The sequence below is a fragment of the Nothoprocta perdicaria genome, unplaced genomic scaffold, assembly GCF_003342845.1.
Source record: "Nothoprocta perdicaria isolate Ctin4 unplaced genomic scaffold, notPer1 scaffold_75, whole genome shotgun sequence".
In the NCBI taxonomy this organism is placed as follows: Eukaryota; Metazoa; Chordata; class Aves; order Tinamiformes; family Tinamidae; genus Nothoprocta; species Nothoprocta perdicaria.
Window position 1 is genome coordinate 154,292 of NW_020456032.1, and position 25,325 is coordinate 179,616.

General features: G+C 50.0%; 1 protein-coding gene across 1 annotated transcript in view; it reads right to left on the bottom strand.

Annotated features, from left to right (window-relative positions):
• Positions 1 to 25,325, bottom strand: part of LOC112957657 (protoheme IX farnesyltransferase, mitochondrial) — a 72,271-nt gene that overhangs the window by 19,904 nt on the left and 27,042 nt on the right. Inside the window, exon 4 of the mRNA XM_026051385.1 lies at positions 5,976 to 6,046. Coding sequence (XP_025907170.1) covers positions 5,976 to 6,046 — 71 coding nt within the window. The remainder of the gene's footprint in view (positions 1 to 5,975; positions 6,047 to 25,325) is intronic.

Consider the following 25,325-nt stretch of genomic DNA (forward strand, 5'->3'; position numbering starts at 1 on the left):
GCAGCTCTGTGTAAGTGGGTTCAGGGCCTGGGCTTTCATTGCACACGGGTTTGCAAGCCTGCAACCAAAGTTACCACATATATATGCATATATATATATTTATATATATTTTTATGTATATATATATATAATTAAGCAGAAACTCCACTTGGAGGAAGAAGTTGAAAACGAGAAGGACCTGGACGTTTAAAATGTTTATACTCCTATTACACTTGTTAAACACTAACCATAACCCGGCGACGCAGCCCTGCCGAGCGCCCTCCTCGCCGCACGTCTCTGCTAGGTGGGAGAATTGGTTGGAATAATAAGAGTCACAGCTTCCCTGCAGCCCGGAAAATGTAAATATTTTGTTAAAGTGCTTACAAGACCAACCTACAGTAAATTTGAAAAATGGCCCCCCATAATATTTAAACTAAATCCTCCTCTTTAACCTAACAAACGTAACCTTACAGCGTGGCAGTTAAGTGATCCATTCATTTTCTTTTAAAAACTCAATTCTCTATTCATTTTAAGAGCCCGCAACCAGCTGACAAACAGAATGGGTAATACGTTCTCTCCAGACATGTTTTTTTTTCTGTGATTTAGGACGATTATAGAATAGGCTCCAGCATGTGCTTCTGCTCAGCCTTCAGCCAGCGTGTGTAAGGCAGTGGATAAAGAAGCCTCAGACTGGCTCCCTGCCTCATTAAATGGGGGGAACTCAAGTTCTGGAGTATCTGTCAACCTTTATCACAAGAAGGCATCACCAGCCATTCTAGACTGTGAAGGGCTCCACAAGCTCCACACACTTCCCTGGAAGCAAAGGGAATGGGGGAAATCAGTCACTCCGACATGCAGAGAGAGCAGCACAGGAGGCAACGCTCTTCAGCAGAAGGAAACCCCAGGATGTGGGCACGATTTGGGGAAGGGCAGTGGGGCAGAGGAGGCGGCCGCGGCAGTACGAGGCCGCAGGCGGTGGCGGCCGCAGCGCCCTCAGCGGCGCCCACAGGCCGCTCCGTGCGCCGGGCCGCTCCTCGGCAGCTGCTGTTCCGCCCTGTCTGTGGGGACGAGCCCGGCAGCGTCACCTCCCGCACTCAACACTCAACGGGGGGACCCCGGCACCAGGGGGAAGGGTGGAAGGAGCAAGAGGACATGGCTCCATTCCGGAGCTCCATGGCAGGAGCCCTCAGAGGCTCCTTCTGCTCTGTCGCAGGCCTCAACTCAGGGCTCCTCTTCAATACGACAAAACAAAACACTTCTGGGAAAAAGCAGCACACACTTTGGGGAAAGCAAAGTAAAATCACATCTAAATCAACCCCCTAAAACATAATGGTATCTAGACTAGGGGTAGCTCAAAAACATTTTTTTAAGTGACCAGGGCTGCCACGTCCCAGGGTGCTGCCCCAAAGCCAAGCTTGGGAGGAGGATAGGGATGGTTGTATTTTGGGGCTTCAACATTATTTGGGGTTTTCATCTGAAATGATTCCTTCCAGACCTGTATTTTACAAATTTTCAGAGAGAAAAAGCTTACAAAACCTCTCTCCTACACAAAACGCACGGACATAAGGTATTATTGCTACCCAAGGACAGCAATTTGCCCCGGGGGCTCCCGCTCCTTTACAGCATGACCTACATCACAGCACTCCCTGCAATCCCACGTCCTCATCAACGCAATTTCACATAAAATCCCCATTTTAGCTGCCGCCCGCCAAGACAGGTCTCCCTTGCGCCGCTGCCGAGCGGGGCACGAGGAGTTGGATGGCGCGAGGAGCTCCACGCTCGGTCACTATGAACCTCAACAACCCCTTAAGAAGCAGCACGCGCTGGTAGTTAGAGCTATRGAGTTTCCTGCTCACACACATTTCGGTCTGGGGCTAATGGGCAGCATCTCCATTTTTCTGTGGCTCCTACAAAGGAGCCTCTAATACCTCAGACCCTTTTAATCAACATCTCCTGCGGAGAGCGAATAGATAATTGGAATCTAAGTGCTGCCATCCCTATCCCCCCTGGGAACGCGACACTGTCAGCACCCTATCTCGCCATTAGGCCACCCTTTGATGTGGGTTTTGCTCTCATTAAGCTCTGTTTTAGCCTCCAGKTTTCTCCCCACTGCCTCTCCTCCAMGTGGYGCACACCAGAAAGAGAGAAGGGACAAAAAATCCCCTCCCGCTCCAAACGCCGAGGACGACTTTTCTGCAAGGCGATGGACAAGTCAAAAACAGAAAGTGGCTTTTTTTAGTATCATGTCGAGCAAATTCAGGTAATTTCCACTTTTGTGGAGCCATGGGACTAAAACAGGATGCCCGAAGGGTGCAGGGGGAGCAGGGGAAGATGCCAAAGGCTCTCTCCTCTTTTCAGATGGTAAAGGCTGCAAACAAGCAGGATGAATGTTGCCTGGAAAGGCTGCTGCGGTGGGCTCTGCTTTGAATTGCGCCCTGTTTAAACAAGAGGAAAGCCTCCCACTGTAAAAAGAAACATTTTTATCACGCTGAACATCTCAGGGCAGTCCCTTCCAAATGAGGTATTTTCTAAACAAAATACTGGGCCGTTTCCCTGCGGGGAACGAGCATCCGAACTCTTACAAATGATTATTTGTGAAGAGCCGTAGCTTTATGGCRTTTCTGTCATATTTGTTTTAACTTAAATACGATGAAACCTACACGAAATGGCCACCCAAGGGACCTGGAGYAGGCAGCTACATAGAGGCTGATCTTTAAACAGGAACCGAATTGCACCCAAGCCCCTAAGGGCAAGCATCAACCTGTGGCTTAAGGCCCGGCTCAGCTCAGCGCTCAGCACCAGCCTCAGCGCCAGCTCCGCGCTCGCTTCGGGTAACCCCACGGCTCCCAAACTCACCTTCCTCGTTTACCTTATCAGCAACAAACTAAGCTAATTAACCTGACTTATCAACAGCAACTAGAGGGGAAGAMTTTTTTTGTAGAGCACCCGTGGTCCTCCAGCAGGGCCAAGTTTTGGTGCATTGCAGCAGCCGTGGGGCTAGGACGGGCAACGGTGGCTGCAGAGCAGCATAAAGGCAGAGAGCCCAGCACAGGGTGGTTTTCTATCAGTCTGTGCATCTCCAAGCTGTATATTTGCAACTGCTCATAACTATGAGCCCATCAGGAAGGCAGAGTTTTGAAGCTCTTTTTTTGGTTTGACTCTTCAAGAGCTTGGCTTAGAGTTTGGCCTGCCCAATGCCAACCCTTCGCTCATGTGTGCCAGCGAGCAGGAAAAGCATGACACAAGTTTCTCTAATTGCAATAACAACTTGCAGGGGGCAGGGGATGCAGGAAAGTGGTGTTTTGTGCACATGCACTCCATGTGCTTTGCTAAGCGATGAGATTTATAGGATTCCAGGGAAAAGTCTTTCAAAACAACTTCCAGGTTTCTTTGCAAACCTCCAAGCATTCACAGTGTTGCAACTTCTTCCAACCTGCAAGACTTAAACCTCTTCAGACGCACAAGGAAGTGCCAGATTGAGAGTGCAAATATTCTGCAGGAGGAGAACGCAGTTACATTCTGTATAAATCCTGTGGAACCACAACTGGGACCRTGGTCACATGGGGTCCATTACTAGAAAACGCTGTTGGATGACCAAGATGGAAACCCACCTCTCCACCACCTTTTTTTGGGGACAAAACACAATTCTTGTGCAATTATTATGTTTTTGTGAGTGCTTAGCACAGCAAATCCTGCGGCACCACAGGCTTTTCATATAAAAGAGCCGCTTTTCTCAAGGCTCTGCACGGCAGGGTGGTCACCACTGCTGCTCTCACCAGTGCCAAGGGTCAGGACACTCCTCACCCGAGAGGCTCAGGCTCCCTTAGCTGCTGCTGCCAAGGCGTGACATTTATTAAAATTAATCTGCGGGAAAATTAAATCTGTTTCTATAAACAGTAAGCGCTGAAGCACAGGCACCAGAACCCTTGGAAAGGCCGAGCGCCCTTGGGTCAGGTTGGACGTGGCGCAGTGAAAGTCCCAGTCCCTACCGGGCAAACAAGCTGYGTGGGCTGCTGAAGTGAAGAAAGAAAAAAAAAAGGAAAAATAAAGGAAATATCAGTGTGTTTATGAAAACAGGAAATGAAGGTGGATCTTAAATGATGTCTATTTTGCATTATATGGTAAAGCTGGAGAGGGTAAAATTTCAAACCTCAAAAGTCAAACAAATCTAGGGCAAAAACTCTGTACCTGCCCCAAATTTTCCAGATGCTTTTCCTAAGCTAAGGTAGCAGCTTCTTATACTTCTTATACAACATTTACCCTTCTCTGACTGCTCTGGACTAGTTTTTAGCATCAGCCACTTACGAGTTTTATTGAATCGGAGAGGAATGAAAGAGTTCCAAAAAGTATCGGGGCAGCCTCAAAGTCAGTGACACTTTAAAGAGCCCTAAAAGAGCTGCTGACAGGTAGGAAGAGGGACTAGGTCCCCAACATCACCATTCTGTGGTRAAAGCCAATATGAAAGGGAGAAGTAAAAATACAAAAATAGGTTAAATACAGTTGGGCCAACCCGCGTTGCATTGAGATGACAGCAAAGTTCACTTCAGGACACTGGGAACTTCTTAAAAAGATTGCTCTAAATCCAAAGTCATCCAAACGCTCCCGAGCTGCATTTCCGACTCTGGAAACAACTACTGGACAATATAAAAGAACAAAAGAAAAAGTATCCCCTGCCTCATCTTTATTCCTCAAGAGCTGGAAAGGAGGAAAGGGGGGTTCCTTCCTCAGGGGTGCCAAAGCGGGGTGCACAAGCGCAGCTCCCCCGGCCGCCGATCCAAGCGGCCTTGCTGCAGCACCCACATGTCCTCGGCCCCTAGCACCCGTTTCTAAGCAAAATTAACTCAACACGGGAATCCGTAATTAGCAGCATCTCAGAGAACAAATCGGAACAAGTTTATCAAAGTGCTATATTTACAGGGAGACTGAATTCACCCCCAGGGTTCGCTTGGCTATTTTGTCTCAATTTTCTTGTAATTTCATCCATCACATTTTTCTTTTTTTTTTTTTTTTTCTTTTTTCAGTCCTCCAAAGGTGATGGATAAAGCACAGAAATAAATAGGACCAACTGTTCACAGAAGCCTAAGGGAAAACATATTTTTGTTATAAATAATCCTTGGCACAAATCGTGGAAATGCAATACTAAAATTGTTTGTTGAATCATTTATGAATTGGGCTTTCAGTTTTAGTTTGCAAATAAGCTATAGTTTTTGTTGATGTTCCCTCTCGTTTTGTTTTCTTAGCTGGAAACGAGCCTTTGAGAAAATGAACTGATATTTAATCCAGAAATCAGAGCGACGGAAGGATTTTTTTTTTTTTTGAGGGGAAGCCCATGTTAATACCGGTTGGTTTCTTGTTTTTACACACAGGATGGTGAGAGGCTAAATTATGATAAATTCTAAAATTCTGTTATTAAGATGTTATTTTCGCTTTCCGTTCCAGCTTTATAATAAATACGTAGAAAAGGCAAAGACCACATGGAGCCACACAGAACAGCCAAAGGAGAAGAACATGGCTCTGTTCAGGTCATCTTCAACTGGATCTCAGTGGGACAATTGATAAAACTGCAATGGAAATGGGATCCAAATAGTTTTCTCAGGGAATTAAATGAATATATGTGATCTAGCAGACAAGTGGACGTAGAAAAAGATCCACTACATGATCTTGGATTTGTTTTAAGATGTGAAATTGTGCAGTTTTCTCATTACATATGAATGCACAAGTTTGGTGGGATACAACTACTCGCTCCCAGCTTTGGCTCCCGTGCAGAAGCGTGTGATGTGAGCGGAGCTCCTGCTCTCCTGAGGAATTCCCTAGCTGAGAGGACAACGGATAACACAACCCCCTCACAAACCAGTCCAAAGCGCCCAGACCTATCAAAGCAGAGGGCTGCATTTCCTCCAGAGCCTTCCAGATGCCTCTTTTCCCTCACCTGAGGGCGAGGGCGGCCCGGAGACGCATCAAGGCCGGTTCCCGTCAGCCGCAGCAGGGAGCCTTACCTGATCTGTCCCCGCACCAGAGGTCTGTTTTTCGTCCTGTTCATATTGGAGTCAAAGGGAACCTCAAAGAACTGCAAGGAAAAAAAAAAGGAAGAATCAAAATGAAGAGGAAGAATCAAAATGAAAAGATGCTGGACACCGAGCCACGCGTGCCAGGTAGCACCCGCGTTCACAGGGACTTTTCCTCTCTATTTTTGAAGGTTCAGAGATGCAATTAAAAAGCCAACTGCTTTCACTGAACTTGGAGAGTCTCTGTTGATAATTTTGACATCCCCTTAGAAAGAAAAGGCACCCGGAGGACTCAGATATTTGGTCCAGGTCCCCCGGAGCCAAGCAGGCAAAGCAGAGCTTGATTCCACATTCCGGTCTTGGTGTGTTTGATGCTGCTTTATTCACACGTGGTTATGCACGTCGATGCACGCACAGGGACAGCTCTGACTCCAGTTTCACATTATACAGACAGAGCGAGTGCGGTGCCTCTGCTATTCACCAGATTGGTGCTATACATTTTCCCAAAATTATCCAACGTCTGAGAGCCCCAAACCCCCCTCCAAAATCAATGAGCTCTTGTAAAACGCTGCTGAAGCTGCTCTGCGCATCTAGCTCTAACAGCAGGCAGCAAACACACCACATGGTGTCATTTAATGTCACAGCCCACCTGGACTTCAAACACTGCCTATGGGAAAAGGTGGGCAGCGCTGCCGCCCCGCTCCAAATTCCTCCAGGCTTTCCCATTATCCTTCCTCTTTCCGAAGAACGTTCCTGGAAAAGGTGAGTGCACTTTCCCACGCAGAAAACAGTAAAACCACTTAGCTTGAAATGTGCAAAATAATAATAAAAATAATAAAAAGCATGTAGAAAGAGTGTAATGTGTTTACTGAAGAAGGATTTTCTGTTGAAGCTACATCTGAGGTTTTGGGGTGGGATCCAAATTACAGTGCATATGTAGGACCGGTAGCATAACAAATCCTAATCCCAATGATCAGAACGATGGTATTTTGAGCACTGTTGAATGGCAGGCAGACWTGTAAGATGCCTGTATGACAAAATCTAAGGGATWTCAGCAGCTGATGAACCCTTTAGCACGTCGGAAGACAAGTGTGACAAACGCCCTGATGTGAACGGTGCCACATTGGTGGCCTTGCTACCTAGCAGGGCCACCAGCCCCTCCGCAAAGCCAAAACCAGAGCTGAAACACGGCCAAGGCCAAATATCCGTGGATTTTACTCCTAACTGATGTACTGCCAAATGCCAAGCAGTTCATGTATTTGTCTCTTCATCTGCACAAAAATTACTGCCGTGAATAAATAATGGGAGTGCGGTGAAGCCAAACGCAGGCAATCCTGCAGGAACAGCACCCGAGGAACAAATCCTTTGGAGCTGCGGCGCTCCCGGACTGCGGCATCTCCCCGAGCAGCCAGYGGGCCAGGGACGCAGGGCACATCAGCAGGGACGAGGAGGGCAAGGGAGGAAGCTGGGGAAGGGATCCAAAGCATTCCTGGAGGAGACGAGCGGAGACGGACTATTCTGAACACAGAGCAGAGGGAGATGAAAGGCAACGAACAGSGGCACGAGGAGCAGAAGCAGGATATGCTAAAGCAAAAAGAGCTCTTGGGACAAWGCAGTTTTTAACCACGGAAGCCTTCCTTGGATCACCCACTCCTGGCAGTCCCATCCTTCCCRCTCCTGCTTCGCTCCACTGCTGCCTTTCAGGGACAACGACCTTAAATGAAGCAAAAATGGCACTGACATCATCAGAGCAGTCAAGCAATCCAAGGGAAAACCCTGCAGAGCCGCTGACTTCCTCTCCCAAAAATATTCAGGCTGTGTTCTCGCTCATTTATTTACTACGTTCTCCTTTTGCCTTTATTTACGCTTGCGAAAAGCTCACTGCTCTCAGCTGAAATCTGGGCATGAGAGGGTCACTCTTAAACACTTAATGCTGGCTGAAGGCAACCAGTGTGCAGTGCACGAGACTAAAACCAGGCAGCTCAAATATAAAGTAACTGAAGGGAAGAACAGTTGGACACGACACTTGGGAAAGACCTGAAACTCGTGCAGCTGAATTGGTGCTGCTGTCCGGTGGGACCACAACCGGAGCAGGAAATCTGGCCTCTCTTTACTGGACTGCTGTTAAGCCCCGAAGAGAGGCCGGTTTTGAGCAGWCCCTCCTCTGCTCAGCTAAGCCATTGAACAGCGCCAGTCTCTGTGTTTTGCAGACATGGCTGCTAACAAAATTAAGATCCCTGCATGTACGACTGAAATCTGAACTTCTTGGCTTTTATTTCTTTACATCCRAATGACAATCTGAATAACCTGTCAAGTGCATGCGACTAACTTACATATCTGATTGAACTACGGTTAAGAGACAACCCTTCTATTTGCAATGCCCTCTATTCTTTCACTGGGCTAGTCACAATTACGTGTCAGCAAGATACCAGTTATCAAACTTGTCACGTTCTGCYCCCAGACATTCAGTAAAATCCTCTCCCCACTTGAAATTATTTTCCCCTGATATTCTTGGGAAAAAAAAAGAAAAAAAAAAAAGCATCTCAAATATCCTTCCATAGTGGTGAGAAAGTGACCTTGAACATTCTGCTTCAGGCGAGGCCAGCAGAGTGCTGCCCATGTCAGCAAACAGTAAACTCAGCACGGGGAGTCCKGGATGAACAGGAATTTGGGCAGCTCCGGAGGGGCTTCCTCCTCGGGGAGCCCGAGCGCCCGTGCAGCCGGACAGGAGCAGCCCCTGCCCACGAGGAGGCCCTGGGCACCCAACTTTTCCTTCCTCCCTTCCYTCTTCTGCATCCAAAGCCAGGAGAAGGTGACAGCGCCTTCCTCCTCCTCTTCCATTCAGAACTGCACCTACAAAGCAGGGTCTCCTCCATGGTCCATGTTCTGGTCCCAAAGCRTAGAGATGTAGGGCAGCTGAGAGGACTGCAGCTCAGGCCCTGTATTCCCGTGTAAAATWTCTGTACAAACAACACAAGGCATTTGGCATTAGCTCCTGACAAGTTTCTCCATCAAGATTTTTTTGCTATGCCAATTTGGGGGAGAAAAGTGGAGAGAGAGAATGGGAGAAGCGACACCCCCCTTACCGGCACAGAAGGCAGGGATCACAGCTTGCACACACAGACCCCAGTCACGTYACCCGGCCTAGGCCAGGCTTTCCSRGACRTGCTSRCGCTGCCGCCYGYGCCGCGMCGCTGGACAAGCCGGCACTTTGTGCTGGACGTGGCCGGGCCGCRGCGCGGACGCGCTCTCGTCCCGGAGCAGCTGCCGTCGAGGCGGACGTCCCCACGGCGCCTTCTGCTACCCCGGGCCACGAGCAGGGCCCACGCGGAGCAGCGAGGGGTCACAGTYTGCCCCAGAGACGAGGCTCGCTGGGAGCCGTGCCCGTGTCCCGCTGCGGATGCGGGAGCAGGAGGCACGGGCTGGCGCGCGGCCCGGGCGGCTCCAACGCGCTCCGACACGCGCTGCAAAGGGCAGCGGGCTGCGCGCGGCAACTGGCCCTCCACGTGTTGACATAACGTTTTGCTCTAAGGCTAAACACATATTTACATGAGGCCCGATAATCCCCTAAGTCTGAAGGCAGAACATCACCCCTGCTATTAAAAGACGATTTAATTTGGGGCCGCTCGGAGCTCCTCTCCTTGCAAAGACACGTCCCCGGGCGCGTGCAGCTCAGCGGCCTCCCCACGGCCACCCTCCCAAGAYGCTATTTTAGGTGGAAAGAAGTTGAGGCCGATCCCTGGGAGTCCAAGTTACCCCCGATCCTGGGSGGTTCCAACCTGCACCTACAGCCAAACCGCAAGTGAAAAGCAGCAGAGCGAGCGTCCGTGCAGGCAGGGGGTTAGAGTCACCGCACCCAAGTGCCAACCACGGACTCAAGAGGGGCGGGTGTTGCCCTTGGGGAYACATTCCCGTCCCTCCCAATCCTCTGGGACCTGCTCCAGCCTGCGGAACTGGACATGGGCTGGAGCGCTGGCTGAGCTACGGGCCTGTCCCTTGGTGCTGAAGCCCCTCTGCACCTCAAATCTCCTGCTACTGACCCAAGCCAACATGTCCAAGCCACACAGCTCTGTAACAACTCCCAGGTTGGGCATTTCCACCACAAGGCTCAAGCTGGAGGTGAACCCGGGACACATGGGGCGAGTCTTGCAGACGCCTGCCCTGCTTCAACTGGATGCTTTGGAGCTCTGGTCATTTCCCCTGTGCTCCAGGAGGCTCCAATCCCGCTTGGTCTGCCAGTGTTGGTCAAGCATCTCCACTTGAGGAAGAGCTTCCTTCCCGTGAGGGTGTCCGAGCTCTGGCCCAGGCTGCCCAGGGAGGCTGCGGAGGCTCCTGCTCTGGAGATTCCCAACCCGCCTGGATGCAACTGGGTGCCCYGRGCTCTGGGTGTCCCTGCTGGAGCAGGGGTTGGACTGGGTGATCCCTAGGGATCCCTTCCAACCTCAASCACTCTGTGATTCTATATGAAATTCTACCAGACATGTTGGCCCAGGTGGAGCCAGAGCAGAGTTTGGATACGGGGCTGACGATCTGCACCCACCTTCTGGAATATCATTCCTTGGAGATGGAACGTGGAGAGGTCCCTTACGGGATCTCTCAGCTGGTCAGACCCAAACACTTGCTCTTTCACAAAGTTTCTCGTTTTTTCCACATACTTGAAGGAAATTTGCTCCAATGAAAACTGGGGACACACGCATTGGGCTCCAAAGACACCAGCTCCTTCCTTGGCAGGACCTCCTCCCCTCTGTACCAGCTCCTTCCTTCTCCTCTTCCTGCTTCAACCATTTACCTTATATTGTGATAAAGTAGCATGCAATCGCATAAAAGGAAAGCAAAAACACGGCATATAATTTATGGTAAATAGAGATCAAAGTCAAGATTATGATGATCGTTTTCCTTCTGGTTTCCTTTCAATCACTTTTCTATGAAAACAATACAGAATAATTAAAGCACGTTACAAAGGTCTTTTTATTCAATTGTACACAGATGTGATTAAATAAAAGAAAAAAAGAGGGAAGATTTTCCAAAGCCCTCACGGACTGATCTAACACGGTTCTCCCCGACGTCTACGGCAGCTTGACTTCAATGAGAGACCAAGAGTGAGTGATTCCGAAAATCCCACCCTAATTGTACAAACAAGGGGAGGCTTTAGAGATTGCTGCCTTGGAGATTGTGTATTTGAGAATCATAAAGGGCACACAGCACCTGTTTGTCTTCAAGATATGAAAATAAAGCAAGGCAAATATTTTAAGGATTAGAAATGGCTTTTTTCCCCCCCTTTTCTTTTTTTTTAAAAGGCAGTAGCTGGAAACCCTCTGGCTCTGCAGTTCTCAGGCTAGCTCTGGATCTGCTTTAATATTTTCCATTTCAAAGACGATTCCGATTAAACACGAGATTGATGCAAGCCTGAACAACGTTACTTACCTACAGAAAAGGGCAGCTAAACCCCAAACTGTCACGTCCCCGAGAAGCAGAGAAAGGCCTCGTAGGTAGAGCAGCTGCCGTGAGTTGCCGGCGTTTTGTTTTTGTTTAAAAGCTCCCAGTAAAACCACATTCTTTGTGTGAGCCAGTGTTTAAATCCCCTTGCTGTGCGTGCAGCCAAGAGGGGAGGAGGCTCTTGCTGAGAAACCGCTGAGATCCCTCACTGCAGCGAGGTATCTGCAGGAGGGAAAGGCTCCAATTAACCCCTTACCTGCCCCGCAGGAGTAACGAGGGGCAGCGCTGGCTCCGCTCGCCCACCCAAAAGGGATGGACATGGCCCACGAGCTGATGCTGGTACCTCCCAAGTGGGAATAACACGAGAGGAATAACAGGGCCGCGTCGCCGTGTGCAGGACACAAGCGGCATGCGAGAAGACAACGAAGGGCAACGCTCGGCCTCTTGCTTCATGGACAACGTTGGGAGAAGTAACCGGGTGTTTGCACAGAACCATGCTCTTCAGAGCTCATCACCTTCCTCCTGGAAAGAACATCACCAGCCCCAGGAATGTGGGAGACTCTTCCATCTTGTTGCTCTCAAGGTACAAGGTGTCCAGGATGTGAAATGAGGGAGACCATGTGAAGCTCCTGCAGGACACAGGCCCTGCGGAGCTGGGGAAACACAGGGAGCCTGRCTCTTCCCATGGGAATATCCACCGTGTTAAGAAGGTGTCATAACTAAGGTAACGCCTGAAAACCAGACCCTACTTTTTAGACTTTTCAATGTTGAAAGCAGCCCGAGCGGGTGAGCGGGGTCACCCCGCGCTCCCAGCCCACTGCAGACGCCCACCTGCCCTGAAGCACCTCGAGAGGCTGCATGGACCTTCGTGTGGAGATTCCCGCTCGCCGGCCACCGGCCAGAGCCTCCTCACAGCGCTCAGAGTTGCCACCAGCCCTTCCCGTCAGCGCACGTGTCCTCGTGCCAACCGTCCCTACTTCCCGCCTTCCTCCCGCACCTGCCTGAAGGAGGGATAAGACACCGTGGCCCACAAGCAAACCCTAGCGCTGTTCCGGCTCCCAAAATATCCCCTGCATCACTTTGCAAAGCCRTTTTTCCCTCACATTACAGCGTATCAACCAGGAGGCCAGCATGCCCTAAGTAATTGCAACGCATCATCCAGAAAACACCCCAAATTCCAAACAACGGCCTCTTTGCTGCAGATGGGAACTGCCCAAGGTCAGTATCTGGTTTAAGTTACTAGATGTCCCAAAATACATGGGGCCAGGTCCTCCGGCCCCGCGCAGCTGCTTGGAGCAGCACTGCAGATAACATCCGATCCTGAAGATGGCTTAGAGGAATTCCACAGCGGAATAAAGTGGTGCTGCGGGAGCTCCTGGGGCAGGATTTCTGCAGCCGAGCACTAGGGCTTGGGCTAAGGGGACAGCAGAGGTGCGCGGCGGGCCGCAGTTCAGAGCAGGAGGCAGGAGCTTCTCAGATGCCCAGCCGAGGCTGGAGGCTCTTGCACCTCCTGACCAGGGCCCGGCTTGACGTGGGGTGGCTGTACAAGTATGAGGTGCCCTTTGCTCGGCCCCCTTCAATGCTCCTGCCAGTCCTCTCCACAGGGGCAATGGAGTCTCCTCTGTCGCCTGCTCCCCTTTTCTGCTTCTTCAAAACACCTCTTCATTTGGGGAATATAAAATGAAACGGTTTTGCTCCAGTTCGTGGCATGTGCAGAAAATAATTTGCTGCCGTTCTGCTGTGTTTGGCAAAAGGGAAAATCTTCGGTGCTTTTCAAACCTGAATACCTCAAGTTCACAAAAAGTGGCAAAGAAAATAACGCCCTCCCACAGCAACAACAAACAAGAGGGACCCAATAACCCAGACCCCATACACACTGTCATACAACCCACAGAATGCCCAAGTTAAAACAAGGGTGTAAGCAAAGGGTGTAAATGCAGTCCCTCCTCCCTGGCAAAGCTCTCGTGCTCTCCGGCAGCCAGGCATCCCCTGGCTTTTTCCTAGTTATAACGCAGGGATCAGGAGCATTAAAGGAGAATCAGCATCGCTATGGTCTTCCCAGCAGCCGGACGATGATCCCACACATTCCCAAGCCAAGCTACAGGGCTGTCTCACTCCACAGGGAGCTCTCACCTCTTCCCCTCTTTGCTAAGGCTGGAAGCGAAGTGCCAGCCCCGCAGAGCCCCAGCGAGAAGCACCAAGCCCCCAAGCTGCTGCAGCGGCACCGCGTCATCCACAGGGATCCATCCCGGGAGCGCCGCAGCTCCCAACATGCCCCTCAATCCCAGACGGAGCTGAGAGAAGAGCTGAAGAACAAATAATCCTGGCCTGAATTGCTAAGAGAGACTCCACGCGCTATTAATTCTAGCTTGGAAATCAATTAAGACACCCAATTGGCAACATCTCCCCCTGCTTTGTAGGTGTGATGACCTCCACTTGCGTAAATTTATTTGTTTTATGGCAGCGATCCTTTCAAATGCTTTAGAAGWTTAAACAACAGGAGTTTTGGTCCTGGCTTTTGGAATTGGATTTTTTTAAGACATAAGACATATATTTTTTTCTAGTTTTTCTATTTTTTTAGACATAAGACATAATGAAGATGGTTCTTCCTATTTCAGTAGGTCAGTCTTAAAAAAAAAAAAACAAAAGAGGGCAATAATAATGAAAAAATCTAGTGTAAGCACCAGTATGGAGAACAAGCTCTCACCTTCCATTCAAAAGCCAGCAAGGAACAAATTGCCTTCAAAAAGTGAACCTAAACGGACCCAAACGAAGTCAGACAACTAAGTCAGTCAACGCCACCACTGCCCCGGCCGCCGGCTCCAACACTTGGCTACTCTTTCCATGGAGGCCCAACTTGGGGCCACGTTCTCCTGTCCATCCAGCTCTGCCTCCTGCTCGCGAGGGCACCGGCACCGCCAGCAATCCCTCTGCAGATGCCGCCCGCTCCTGAGCGCCCCGCGGCCATGGGCAAAACTCCATCGCGCTTCTACGAGAAAAGGACTTCTCCCCTTTTTTTTCCCCAATTCCGGGAGTTCGTGCCACACACGGGTATTATCTCAAAATCGAAATAAACTTGCGAGATCTTTTTAATATTGACATGGAAATGCCGCTCTCGGCAGCTTTGTCTGCCCGGTGCCTCAAATGTCACACGTGTTTGCCAAGTGCTCGTCCAATATGAAGTTTCCTGAGCATCTATGAAAGGAAAAAAAAAGGAGGGGAAAAAAAAGAAGATAGAGACTATCCCTGCACCCAATTTCTCCTCGTGATATGGGAGTCTCCTGGGGAGGTTATTCCAAAGGCTTTGCTGCCTGTGCAGGCGTCTGACAGCTTTAAGCACAGGCAAGGCCTAGCTCAGCAGTACCCGAGGAGGGCTAAGGAGTCCGCTGGGCCTGGAGTTTTATTCCACCACAGCAAGGAGAGAAAAGGGAAAATCAGAGGGATTCRGTGGAAGAAGTGACCAAAGAGGGGGCACCAGCGGACAAGCCCGAGGCTGCTCTGTGGGAATCTGGCCGCTCTTTTCCGCAACACTGAGACCTGAGGCACTGGGGGGTCTCCTGGTGCTCCTGGGCCCGGCCCCGCAGCTCCAGGCACCGCGGGTCGGTTCGGGTCGGGTCRGGACACCCACAGGGGCCCGTGCGGTGGCAGGGCCTGGAACTGGCACCCTGGGGTCGACCCCAGCCCAAGCCCCCAGCCCAGGGCACTGAGGCTCCCTGGGCAGTCCCGCCGTGACAGGAGCCACCAGGAACCTGCGATGAAGCTGTGACCAAAGCAGGCTCTGCCGCCTTTCATCGCTAAGGAGTCTCCTGCTGTGCCTACTTTGGGACCAAATTCCAAACCCTGGAAAGAGCAGGATTTGGGAAACACTCAACGTCTCTGTTCCAAAAGTGAGTTTGCAACAAAAAGCCCTCATTCCAAACAAAAACTCCGTGCAACACTTTCTTGAAAAACATCAATTCGGCTTTAAAACTCACATCCTATTAAATACAAATGAGTTTCTCTAGTTAGCCAAGTCCTTACGTCTACCTTTCTAAATATGCTCCAGTTCCTGTGTGGACAAGGCCCAAGCTGCACCTACATGATCAYCATTAAATACCAAGTGGTGAAATTAATTGCAGTGTTTAGCAATACTTCATAAGAAATGAGATTTAGGGAGGAAACACAAAATAAAACTGAAACAGCCAGTGGTTACCAGGTCTGCATGTTGTACTAAGTACAAATGGGTGGATATGAAAATAGCCATGGAAAATGATGAACAGACAGGCACCCTCATCCAAACTTCTCCTACAGAAGCCAAACACTCAGCCCACCTACTTAAATGCATGCAATAGCAGTGCTAAAATTAGAATGAAATCTAATTGCAAGTCATTTACACACTGAACACATCATGAAAACAACTTGCAGAGCTGGGCTATTTAATACACAYAGGTCTAGCACTTGCTCAGACCAAGTAACAGGGTGGAAAGCTCAGGCAGATCTCGCAGTTTCATTATTTAAAAGCAGGGGGAAAGTGCGTGTGCACCAAGGAATTATCCGTTCACGGCTGCAGAAATGACAAGAGCAAAGATGCTGGGTTCCCAGCAAGGAAAGGAAAAGAGAGGAAAAGAAAAAAAAAAGGCAGAGCAGAATAACTGCAATCAGGCCAAAACCTCTGAATGCAAGTGCCTGTTTTCCAGCAAAAGGCAGCTAAGCATCCAACTCCTGGCTGCATCCAGCTCCTAGCTGCATCCAGCTCCTGGCTGCGTCCAGCTCCTCACTGCATCCAGCTCCTCACTGCAGGCTGGCTGTTTTCAGCAAACACTGGTGTTTTCTCTAGGAAAAACAGGTTTTAGGGGATAGCCCACGTGTCTCCCAAGCACTTCCCCTGCACACCAGCACGTGCAGTTGCTCTGTAACTATTAGCAGCGTGGCAGCTCGTTCTGCAGCGCCCATGGGTGCTCCCTCCTCTGGCTTCCTGCACCTCCAGCCTCTGGCCGCTCACGGGGACGCTGGTGCCTATGAGCAGAGAGGCAGGAGCTCCGGCAGAGCCCGGGTCTGGCACCAGCACCTGGCAAACTGAGAGGGAAGAGACACGGGGGCCTCCCCAGCGCGGGAAAGGGAAGAAACCCTCGGCAAGCCCCACGCTCTGCCCTGGGGGTTTCTCATCACAGTCTGATTGAACCAAGGGGAAAAAAATGGATTTATTCAACCATTTTGCTAACTAGCACTYGTCATTTTTTAAAAGTAGGTGGCTGCTTTGGAGACAGAGGACATTGCTCTTAAATAATACATTTCTGGTCTCTTAAAGGATTCAACTATATATATATATTTACACAGGGTTCAACAATAAAGGATATGGATTCAACTACATCCTAAAGGATATGGATTCAACTGTATCCTAAAGGACAGGATTCAACTACAAAGGATTCAACTCTATCTATATAGGATTCAACTATATATATTCAACTAAATATATCTCCAAAGGGAGACATATCTAATGGCAATGGGCAAATATTTTACGCATTTAATTGCCTAAAATAAAGAAGACAGATAAAAAAAATACATTATTTGACTTTGTGTTATTTTCCTGCCTCCAACCACCCAAATAATCATCTTTTTATTGAAAATATTATTTGGGGAGATGAACGGGACAAGGCAAATACGAAAGCAATCTGTCGGGAACCCATCTGCAAGCCAACGGATGCGTCTTCCACCTCCTTCCTTGTCAGAGGTGTCCAAAGGAGGCGATCGGCAGGAACATCCCGGCACGAAGGGGCTGGATTCACCTGGATTAAAGGAGGGTTAAAGGTGCCTCCTGGGCCAGCCCCTTCTCAGGACCCAACCGAAGGGCGTTTATGAGCAGCAGGAGGATGCAGAGCTGGTTTTMGGTAGGAGGTTCTCCCTTCAGGGAACCCATGGATCAGCCAGACGAGGAGCAAGCAGCCTGGGGGCTGTGCAGGATGCAGCTGCCTCACCCGGTGCCTCCTGGCTCATTCGTTCACAGTTAAACACCAAGGAACAGCAGGTGCCTCCATGTTCATAGAAATGCTGAGGAAAAGAGCCCCCACAGTGAAGTTGTTCTTCCTCACRTGGAGATGGGACTGACTGAGGTTCAGCTTGTCCCCATTGCCCCTTGTCCTGTCACTGGCCACCGCTGAGAAGAGTTTGGCCCCTTCCTCCCTACATCCTCCCCTCAGGTTCTTATACACATCGATCAGATCCCCTCTCAGCCTTCTCTTCTCCAGRCTAAACAGGCCSCGCTCGCTTGGTCTTTCCTCATCCCATAGATGTCCACAGCCTCCAATCGCTCCCCAAATCCGGGCTGAGCGCATGGAGGAGCAAGAAACCACACAGAGGAAGAAGAGAAAGAGGGGGGGAAAGCAAGTGTGCGCCGGAGGGATTTCTGAGCCAGGGAATGATATCCTAGACGAAAACAAACAGGCTCTGCCATATGTCGAGCAAGGAAATGGGACGACGTAGGTGCAGATGCTGCTGCTGCTGCTCACGGCTGGGCCAAACGGCCCCATGGACACACCAGAAAAGCCATTAAGCCACCTGGGAAGGYCAGGAAGCTGCAACGTGGGTCTGCAAGGCGAAGCCGGGGCCCAGGACCGCGCCTGGGCCTCCCGGCACCCCGGGAAGGGCCACGAATCCTTCCTGTAGGAAACCCCGCTCCGGCCCCAGGAGCCCCCGGCGCCTTCGGCAGAGGCTCCGGCCAAGGGAGGAAGATCACAGGAGACCTTCATCCCAGCAGGACAGGCCACCCGGAGTTGGGAACGCACAGCCCGAACCTGAAGGGACGTTAAAACCCCGTGAGGTTTCCACAGCACCCAGGTTTCACCCAAAGCACAAAACCTCCTGGGTTCCCTCAAAAGGTCAGGAATTTTGCGAGGTGGAATCAGCCTTCCCAGCCATGCAGCAGATGGGRAAGGCCGAGGGAAAGCTGGGCTCAGCTTCCCGGGGGAGCCGCTCGCGGCCACGGCTCCCTTGGGCACATCTCAGAGCCTCGAGCAAGAGCTGCAGACAGGCTGTGTCTTCTGCCGCGCRGATTAAAGCAGAGGAGCATGTGAGAAATTAGCAGGCTTTGCAGGCAAAGTGGCTTCAAAAAATGTATCCGCTTCCACTCGTTCGCAACTGCAAAAAGATGCTTTTACACAGAAATTTGCAGCTATGTCTTCTGATATGGGAAAGAGGGTAAAACGCTCAGCAGGATGTTTAGCAGGGTCGCTCGGCGCCGCGGCGGTTCCGACGAGGCTGCAGAACTGCGAAGAATCGATTTTCTTCAGCGTCCCCAGCGCGGAAGCCAGGACTTTTCTAACTAAATTAAGCTGCGATGTAATTAAATCCACAAAGGCAACGAGGAAAGGGAGTCTGAATCACACACYAGCGCTTAATAAATTTATAAACAGCAAGGGGGAAAAAATCCACATTTAATTCCCTAGACAAGTGCAAGACAGCAAATACAGTCGTTATTAAGCAACGCTTCCTATCTCAGTAACTGCTGCGGGTGCCGCGCAGCGCCCGCCGAGACGGAGCCTTTGCGGGGTCGGCGCCGCGAAGGGGAAGGCGGGAGAGGTGCCGGGAAGCGCAGGAGGGGCCAGCGGGATCAGATGGTCGGGTAATGGGGAAGACACAGGGAATTTGGGGTCTGGGGTTACACACATGGGGCTGAGGAAAAAGAACTGAGGACTGAGCAAAAAGAACAGGAAAACAGCGGTCCGTAAAAGTCGTGAGATTGGAGATTAGGACTGCTTGATTATTTTTATGATAGTAACTGAAAAGAATAAATGAATTTGCAATTTGCTTTTTTTGTGAAATCCCATTCCTCTGCAAAAACACATGCAGAATTCTGGCTTTTTTTTCTTYTTAATTAAAGAAGAAAAATATGCCACCTTCTGAAATGCAATTCTAAAACAGTCCCGCTCGCACTCAAGTACAAGTGAACTCAATTTCAAGAATACTGTATTTTTGCATGCAGCTATTTACATTATATTTAAAGATATCTGAAGGACAGTCTCATCAATTCCAAGGTTTCTTCTGCCCATTTTATTTCCCCAAAATGCTTCATCAAGACTGCCTAACTTGATGGATCTCGCGAGGTTATTCAAAGGATGACGCTCCTTTCCCAGGGCTAGCCTCACAGTCGAACATCAAGGGTTAGGCTCCTTTGCTTCAGGTTTTTTGAATTTTCCTTTTCTCTTTGCTCATTTTGAGAGACTTCATAAAACGCAACGAGCCTGTGACCCCAGCAATGGGGGCCTGCAGAGGACTGCAGAAGCATTTGCTGATGTGTCCAGCAAACGTAACGGAGGGGATGCTCCCACAGCCATAAATACTTCTTGCATATTAACTGCTCACAGTATATGGGGTACGGAGCGTGGAGAACACAGAGGGGCAAAGCTTACATCAAAAATCACCGTTATTTGTTCAAACCCCGGAGATCACCCCGATGCAGAGCTCTGCTCGGGCAGGATTCGGGATGATGATAAAACGTGACTGTGTGTTGGGTGCTGCTCAGCTGCCCATCTCCATGGCAGGACACAGCTCCCTACCGGCTGGCAACGCCACGGGAGAGCGGCCTCAGAAATGACACTGCTTAACACCTTCTCAGCAGTGTCTTTCTTTAATTACACTCAGTTTTTAAGGATCCAGCAGCCAGTCTTCCACAATGTGTGTTTGCAAAAGAGAAAGTCACTGGAAAATCAAGATTTTAGGAGAAAACCCATATTTCCCAAAACGGGATGCATGTGAACTGCCGGTTATCCGATGGCTTTGGGCAAAGGAATGCAGGGGAGGAGGAGGAAGAAGAGGAAGTAACATTAGCTGTCCTGCAAGTAACTTTTGCAATCAGAGCGACCGGGAAAGGAAATACTGCAGCACCGCAGGCCCCAGTGGGGGGATAAATCTTTCAGCCCTCAGGAGCAGGTTTAAAAAAAATAATTTTCTTTTTTTTTGTTTAAACAGCACATTTCCATCATTAAATAATAAAGAGCAGTGCTGAAATCTTCGCGGCGACGGGCTGTGCAATCAGGTGTGAGCCAGACGCCGCGCGGCCGCTGATTTACAGCGACGGCCTTGGGGGGCAGAAAGGCTTCTCTCRGCAAGCGCAGAGAGATGGATTTAATTTTGTAGCCCTAAAAAAAATAGAAAAACAAAATCAACGTGTAGATTTGGATAAATTCGCTAATCTCGCAATGAATTTTATCATCAGGGAGTTCTTGGCCGGCACTTTGTGGTTTCCTAAATATTTCTAAGAGCCGAGGGAAAAGGATGAATGAAGTTTTTCCATTTATATGGTGCGGATTAATTTTAAAGCGTGGTTTCCAAACCCAAAAGCAATTCGTTTATCTGCAAGTAAATCCTGACACCCACAAAAATACACCCGGAAGGAGCAGCAACTCCCTCACYGAGAGCCCTTCTCCTAGGGCAGCTACAGGCTGCCTATGGGATGGGATAAAAACATCCAAAAAATAACATTTGCTCTTTTATAAAAGGATTTAAAGCTAATAGGAGTCAATTTAAGATCACTTTTGGCTTTGGCTTTATGCGCTACAACCCCACTGAAAAATAATAAAGAAAAAGTCACCCAGTTTTGCTCTACAAAGTCCCCAGTATATCCTGCTTGCTGTAATCGTCACAGCGGGACCAGGACGTACAGATATAATAAAGTATTTGGAACATCATGGGCCACGCGCTACGTTAAGCAGCTGCTGTTAATAGGAGAAGTGGATTTTTTCACTTATTCTCGGCAAAACGCTGACGGCTGGGAAGATGCAGAGCAAATTGAGCCTCTCGGCTGATCGGATTCCCAGAGCTTCTCCCAACCACAGAGGTCGGGTTAGAACCAGCTCCAGCGTTTTACATGTCACCTCAAAAAAGGAAAAAATAAATAAATAAAAAGGAAAGGAAAAAAAAGATGTATAGACTTCAGTGCACTGAGAATAAGTTATAATTTAGAGGGCATTATTTACAAGCCCAACTGAAACAGCGCTGTAATGCAGGGTTTAGGACACGGGTTTAACTCGGGTAAAGCTGCAGGACACAAAGCCTCCAGCCCTGCTCTCCAGAGGCAGGAGACGCTGTGGGGGCCCCGGCCTCCCAAGGAGACTCCGCTCCTCGATTTCCTTCCTCTCAAGGACACAGCACTGTGATTCCCCCTGGAATTCCCTTGTGCCTGGGGTGGGGATTCAGGCCCTGTGGATCCGCACGGGTTTTTCAGCCCTCCCGGGTGCCAGGAAACTGCCCGTGTTTTGGGTGCAGGTCCCCAGGCAGAAGGGAATGCTCCTCTCCATAAATGCTCCCGGTTCCTGCACTGCCTCTCTGGGGATCAGCTAGSGCCGCCTGAACATTTTATTGCTTTATTTTCCCCTCCACCCTGTTAGCTTGGTTCTCCTAAAATTAAGGTCTAGAAAACRCTTCTTGCGGCTTGCAAAAAGAAGGAAATTCAAAAGCCACCCAAAAAGAAGCAAATTTAAAAGCTCCCAYTCCATTTTTTCCCAATCCGGTCGGGCAGTTGTGAAGAGCCAAGTGGCAAAAACATCCTGGGGCYGAGTTATTCCAATAACCGGATCCAGGGCAGCGCCTTGGGTTACGTGCTTTCCTAGGCCCAGAAAGCAGGGGGCTATAAAGGACACAAAGTCATTGCAGAGAGATCAGTAAACACAAACGGAGAAATCCTCATTGATTCCTAAAACATATTAAAGATGTGAAGCACCGTCAAACGCGGCACTTGCGGAGCATCCTCTTCCTCCAAGCCTCATTTTCCCCCACTGCACCTAGGTCCTCACCAAAGCGGGTGTTTTGGGGGGTGAGCCTCACCAGGACGGGTGTTTTGGGGGTGAGCCCCCTGCTCCTCGCCCCCACGAGCGCTCTGCTGTGCGGAAGGACCGCGATGCCCTGAGGAGGCCGGGGATGCTGAATAAACACCGGCTTGCTCTGTATTTACACTCGCCTTTTAAATAGCTTTTAAAACACCGGGGGATAGGGCGGGTTTATTTATCRCCCGGATTTTTGTGTGTCACGTTTTTAAACAACGGCGAGAGGCTGCGGCCGCCGGGAAGGTGCCGAGCGGGAGCCGGGATCCCGGCAGCCACACTCCTTTTCCCCGTGGGCTTTAGCTCCCCCTTCCCTGGGATGAAAGCTGAATTACTTCCATGCTGCAGCAACATCCCTGCTGAGAAAGTGCCCTAAAAAATTTACATTTGGCAATTTCCGAGGGGCCTAAGCTGTCTGCAAAGATTCGGGTGGCTTCCAAGCAGGAAAAGGGAAGTGTTTGGAAGGRCTAACGCTGAAATCCAGGGCTTGCCTGTCCCCGGAACGCAGCACGCCAGCTGCCTCGCGCCGGGACAAACCCAGGCTGGACTGGAAAAGGGGCAGGAAAACAGTGTTAAGCGGCCGGCGCATCTGAGCCGCTCCGTTTCGTGCTCTCCATGCTCTGCTGTGGGCTTGGGAACGGATAAGGGAAACCCGTGTCCGTGCAGAGCAGGGACAGGAAGGGAAACGCAGGCAGAGCAGCCGCGACYGCGGCATTTGCGAGTGCCCCAAAGGCCCCCGTCCCTTGGCCAGAAGCTCCCCACGAACGGGGCCGTGCAAATGCCCCAAACCGTCTCCACGAGGACACGCTCCAGGACTCAAGTGGCAGGCCCCTGTTTTCCACAGGAGGCCCGCAGGCCCCGCAGGTTGGAAGGGACCTCTAGAGATCATCCAGTCCCCTCCCGGCACACGCAGGGTCACCTGGAGCCGGGAGCACGGGGTTGTGGCCGGGATCTCCAGAGCAGGAGCCTCCAGAGCCCCCTTGGCAGCCTGGGCCAGGCCTCTGCCACCCCCCAGTCCAGAATTTTCTCCTTGGCGCCATAAAGTGGAAGTGTTGGGATTTGYGCAACAAGAGGGGACTGGGGGGTTCCTGGGCACAAAAGCCCACGTCACAAAATGCTGCTTGGTAATTAACTGCCACTGCGCTCAGCCATTTCTGGCACCTACCACCCTGTTCTCACCAGCTTTCCAGCTCCTAGAACGGCCAGAGAGTATTTAATTCATGTATTTATTACGCTGCGGGGAGATTCCCGTGCTGTARCAGATAAATAGCATTAAGGCAGCTCTAGCTCAGTGCTATGAAGTGGTCAAGACTCCCTGCTAACACAGTCCCTTCCTTTCCCAATGTCTCCCCTTTTCCTACTGATGCGAGAAAACCCTCAGTGAGCAAAGGGAAAACAGAGCTTCTCCATGGGCAAACCCAGCTGCCCACCACGCGCAGCCCTATCCCCAGCTTTAAAAAAATCCGGATTAAGCCGACTGTCTCCTAGCACTTTTTATGACTCCAATTATCAAATTAAAGACATTCCCATGTTAGCAGGGATGCCCAGGGGCGTGTGGGGCAAACTCGCTTTCCCCCAAGAGGTCTCCGTTGGAGGTCGGCTGCCAGTTTTCCAGCAGGACACAGCAGCGTCCGCAGCTTCGGCGCTGCGGGGTAAATGTTCCCCTGCCAAGGACAGCAAAAACCATCACTGATTTCGGTCCGAATGGGTTTGGAAATGAAAACGCGACCACGAATCCAAACGCTGCCCTGCACAAGACAGCACGGTCCTGTATCAGGCGTAGTTAACCCTTACACACCCAGAAATTAATCATTTTCCACGAACTCTRTTACCCAATAATATTAAATATAGGAGCTTTTTTTCATTTAAATGCTGTTCTGCTAATCAAAGTCAACCTGTGTTTTCCTCTGTTTTCCATGGCAAAGCACTTTGGAAAGCACCAGAGARACGGCCGTTCAAAGGGCCAACGCTGCCATCGACCTTCAGGCAAATTAACCCAAATTCAGACAAATTAAACTATAACAGAGTGTTAAAGGCATGGAGGGAATTAGCTCAGGGAGACACTGCAAAAAAAGAGGGAAAATCCCCATAGATTTTCCCTGGCAAAACCCCCCAAGCACCCGAACGCGGCCGCGCGACTAAAGGGCCAAGTGAAGGGCCATTAACCCCGAGCCCAACGCGCCGCAGCCGTTCAAATTAGCCAGGAAAGGCAGAGCAGAATGTTATTTCTACCTCCTTGTCCTCCGCAGGCTTCTTTAAAGCGCAGCCCGCTCAGTTTTGCTTTATGAGGGCAACGCTACCCATAAAACTAACGGGTCTGAAGTTAGCACACGGCTGGCTTGGGGAAACAGTGTTTTCCCAGGAATGCAGGGRGAAAAAAGAAAGGAAAACACACCAACAAGCCAGGCCATGCTGCCCTCGTATATATTTCATGCATTGAAAAAGCCAAGGGGCAAGGAAGGCTTAAGGTAGGATTCACTTCTGACTGCCCCCGATCCGTCCATACGGACACGTTTATTCATYGATGCCCATCTCACTTCCCTAACCCGCAGTCCTACAATATTAAAGTCTAGAGGGGAAAACTTCCAAGGTTGAATTCACAAGCCAGTCGGCATCCCCTTACATGCGACAACACCGAGTTATCCTCCAGCTTCAGGGCCGAACTGCCACACGGGCACAGAAGGAAACTTTGCAAGAAGCTCAGAAAGGAAGAAACAGCAAAACGCTCCCAAGTGAAGTTAATTTAAACAATAATCAGCGAATAATGTAAAATAATAAAAGTGGGGAGAGATGCATGAAACACAAGGAGCAAGGGAAGAAACAAAACAGCAGCAAGGATCTACCCCACGGGCTCCTTCCTTGCACTGACGCTGCCCTGGTATTTGCCAGGCTGCGGAGGGGCCGGGCGGGCGAGCGCTGCCCACAGCTCCAAAATAAAATAAAAATAATAATAATAATAATAATAATAATAATAATAATAATAATAATAATAATAATAATAATAATAATAATAAATAAAATATAAATAAATAATAAAATTTGTGGCTGGGGGATACCCGGCTACCTGAGTGCTCCTCTAGCTCCCAATCGACCTCTCTTAAAATGTTCTTAT